The 3,566-nt window shown below is 44.9% G+C and overlaps 1 protein-coding gene across 1 annotated transcript; it reads left to right on the forward strand.

Annotated features, from left to right (window-relative positions):
- The first annotated feature begins 222 nt into the window (after positions 1-222).
- Positions 223-666, forward strand: LOC102763742 (39S ribosomal protein L20, mitochondrial-like). Its single transcript, XM_015571000.1, is given in 2 exon segments — positions 223-338; positions 340-666. Coding segments are annotated over 2 exon segments (426 nt in total). The 5' UTR covers positions 223-239.
- The last annotated feature ends 2,900 nt before the right edge of the window (positions 667-3,566 follow it).

The raw sequence follows: 3,566 nt of genomic DNA on the forward strand, positions 1-3,566 counted from the left end.
GTGAGGGGTTGGGAAGATTAAACAAAGATCTTATATGCATATATGCATTACCTGTGAACACAGACAAGAGGGTGGTGAAGGCCTGGGGCAGAGTGGGAACCGAGTGGAGAGGGGCAATGGGGGGGGGAAAGGGATATCTGTAATAATTGCAATAAAGATTTTTTTAAAAAGACAAATGCTGTTTGATTCCACTTTAAAAAAAACACAGACAAAAAAAGCAGGGACACCACCTGGGCACCATGGTCTTCCTCACGACGCAGCTCTGGCTGTGGAGCCACGTCACAAACCGCTACCGGCAGGTGTGGAAGGTGCTGAAGAACTGCTGCTACCGGCTGGCCGTCTGTCTGGGCTGTGATCAGAGCGTTTGTGAGATGCACGCAAGCCGGGAGACGGAAGAGGAGGGTCCTGAGGACGCTCTGGATTAACCGAATTACAGCTGCCTCCCAGGAACATGGCCTGCATTACCCAGCGTTCGTTGGCAATTTAATTAAGTGCCAGGTGGAGCTCAACAGGAAAGTGCTGGCTGATCTGGCCATCGATGAACCCAAGACTTTTAAATCCTTGGCTGCTTTGGCCAGAAGGAGGCGAGAGGGGGTATTTGCTGCTGTCCTGGAGGATGGGAAGGAGCCTGAAAGCATCTTTTCCAGAGAGGTGCAGGACCACTGAGGAACACGGCCACACCTGCCCTCTGCAGCCACGTGTCTTGGGAACAGGTGTTCTCCCCTCTCCCTCCCCCCATGACCACGTGGTCATAATTAAAACAGGGGCTAAGAATTGTTTGCCACGAATGTGTTAAGTTCGCTTTGCAATGGTGTTACCTTCCATTTCAGTAACAGTAGGAGAGAAAAGGCCTGTTTGTCCTCCTTGGGACGGGCCAGTAGCATCTCATGTAGATTGTGCCAATAAAGCTTGTGTGGTGGTCAAAAGAAAAAAAGAACACATCATAGAAGTTGTTGTCTGTCCCTTTGGTAGCTGCAGGAGTTGTAAACTACTTCACACGAAACAGAAAATTAAATTAAGGGTTATAAGCGCGTCAGAAATACTGAAAAGGATTTTCTGCTTCTTGCTTTTGGCACTTTCTGCCTAGGAGTGCAGTGATGGGTGGTGAGTTGCTAGTTGGATATACCATTATTAGTCATAGTTTGACCTTATCTTTTATTGGGATGTGGTGGCTTTGGTCTTTGGTGTTTTTATTTGTTTGTTAAATATATTTTTTATTATTTCAGAGAGGAAGGGAAAGCGAGAGAGAGAGAGAAACATCAATGATGAGAGAGAAGCATTGATTGGCTGCCTCCTGCACACCCCACACTGGGGCTCGAGCCCACAACCCGGGCATGTACCTTTGACTTGAATGGAACCTGGGACCCTTCAGTCCACAGGCTGGCGCTCTATTCACTGAGCCAAACCGGCTAGGGCAGTCTTTGGTTTTGTAACAGACCAGACTGGGAGAGGTGTTTCCGAGTGGGCCCTGGGGAAGGGGAAGCAGATGGTCATCACATTGCTCCTTGTTTCCAGGCAGATTTGTACTCATCTCTCCCAAACAAATGTGTCTCAGTTTTTCTTACACATATCTCAAAAAAAAAATTCACCTGGAAAAGAACCAGGTGTCTGGGGTAAAATTCACTAATATCTCTTTAATTAACACAGTGATTACATAATAAATATTAAATGTACTCCTGAGCAATTAGCTAATGCAGTGCAGCGGTATCAGTAGGCAATAGAAATCATCTCATTGAAAGTAACTCTTTCCTTCTCATCAAAAGGCAGGGATAGAGACTGCCTAAATTATCTGAATAATTACCTCTTTTGTGATTATACAGAAAACCAGTCTTTGGGTGTTTTGGGTTAGGCCCAGGCAAAAATAAGTTCTATCAAAGTTATATATTCTCAGCTTACCACACACCCTCTAAACAATTGATGCCCAACAACTAATCAAACAATCATTAGAAATCAACTTTGGACATGTAATTGTATATAATAATTACAATCATAGGCTAATATTTGCTTTTAATATGGAAATGACATTTTATTTGTATTCATTATTATATTATTTAAACTTCAAAAGAATCAACTTAGAGCCTGACAGGCATGGCTCACTGGTTGAGCAGTGACCCATGAACCGAGAGGTCACGGTTCGATTCCCAGTCAGGCCACGTGTCCGGGTTGCGGGCTCAATCCCCAGTGTTTGTGTGTGTGATGGGGGTGGGGGGGAGGTGGGGGGGTTGAGGAGGCAGCCGATCAATGATTCTCTCTAATCATTAATTTTCTATCTCTCTCTCCCTCTCCCTTCCTCTCTGAAATCAAAAATATATTTCAAAAAGAACCAACTTAATAAAAACTACTTTTCACTATGGCAATTTACCTACTATGGCCTTGAACTCTGATTTTCTTTATCTCAAAGCCCATGACACTGAGGAAGAAAGAGATGTAAGAGTCATATGGTTGGAGTTCCAGTGGGTTAAGAAATACAGAGGTTAGGGGTGCAGGTTTGGGGATCAGACAGGTCTAGATTAAATTTTTGCCCTGTCATTTGTCAACAATGCGATCTGTAATTCACTCAGCCTCCTTGTACTGGGTGGGGTTATGATTCACAAGCAACAGAAACTGAGTTTGGTCTCTTCAAGCAGGAAAGGAATTTATTGGAAAGACAACCAATCACACAGGGTCAATGGGAAGCCTGGCAGTAGCACGTGGGTGGTCAAGATGCCTCAGCCGGCAGCCACTTTTACTGCAGGAACCTCAGCACCATCATCCCCAAAGGCTCTGCTGTCTTTTTAAAAATAATCAAACTTCAGTTTTCTCATCTATAAAATGGGAATATTAGCTTTGTTGTGAGAATTAGGTATATAGAGCACATGCATAAAGCATTCAGCACAGTGTCTCACACAGACTATTGGATACATTTCAGCTGGTCTTCCCACTCATGCCTTTGAGCAAGTTCCATGGCTTTTCTATACCTACATTGTTATTAGTAAAACGAGATGATTCCAATCATGCTGTATGAAGCATAGGCTACCTGCTGAAACAGGCAGCCCCTCAAATCTCAATGGATTGTTCCTCTCTCACTTCACTGTCCATGAGAGCCACTGGGATTGGAATGAGGTCCCCACTCCATGCAGGCATTCAGCGACCCAGTCTAATGGCTTTGCGATACACCAGGGCCCTGTATGTTGTTGGCAGAAGGAAGACAGCACCTCTGAGGATTGGGGGGTCTTTTAAGGACAGGCCTAGAAGTGGCACTCATCACTCCTACCTGTATTCCACTGTCACCTGAGGCCAGTCACCCGGGCTACACGTAGCCACAGAAGTATGAGAAATAACATTCAGCCACAGGTTCCAAAGAAAGGGAAACAGCATTTGGTGAAACGTGACCATCTGCATCACACTTGCCAAACATCCTCAGGAGGTGACTAATAAGATCATAGCAAGTGTGAAAATGCTGTGGAAAGTGACTAAGAAGCTACAGATTATGGTAGTGTGTGGTGTGGTTGATTCAAGCAGGGAGACTGTGTATTTTTTGAAGTGCTAAAATATACAGCAATTCTGGGTGGGGGTGGGGGCGGTGG

Source organism: Myotis davidii, unplaced genomic scaffold (genome assembly GCF_000327345.1).
Source record: "Myotis davidii unplaced genomic scaffold, ASM32734v1 scaffold348, whole genome shotgun sequence".
Lineage (NCBI taxonomy): Eukaryota > Metazoa > Chordata > Mammalia > Chiroptera > Vespertilionidae > Myotis > Myotis davidii.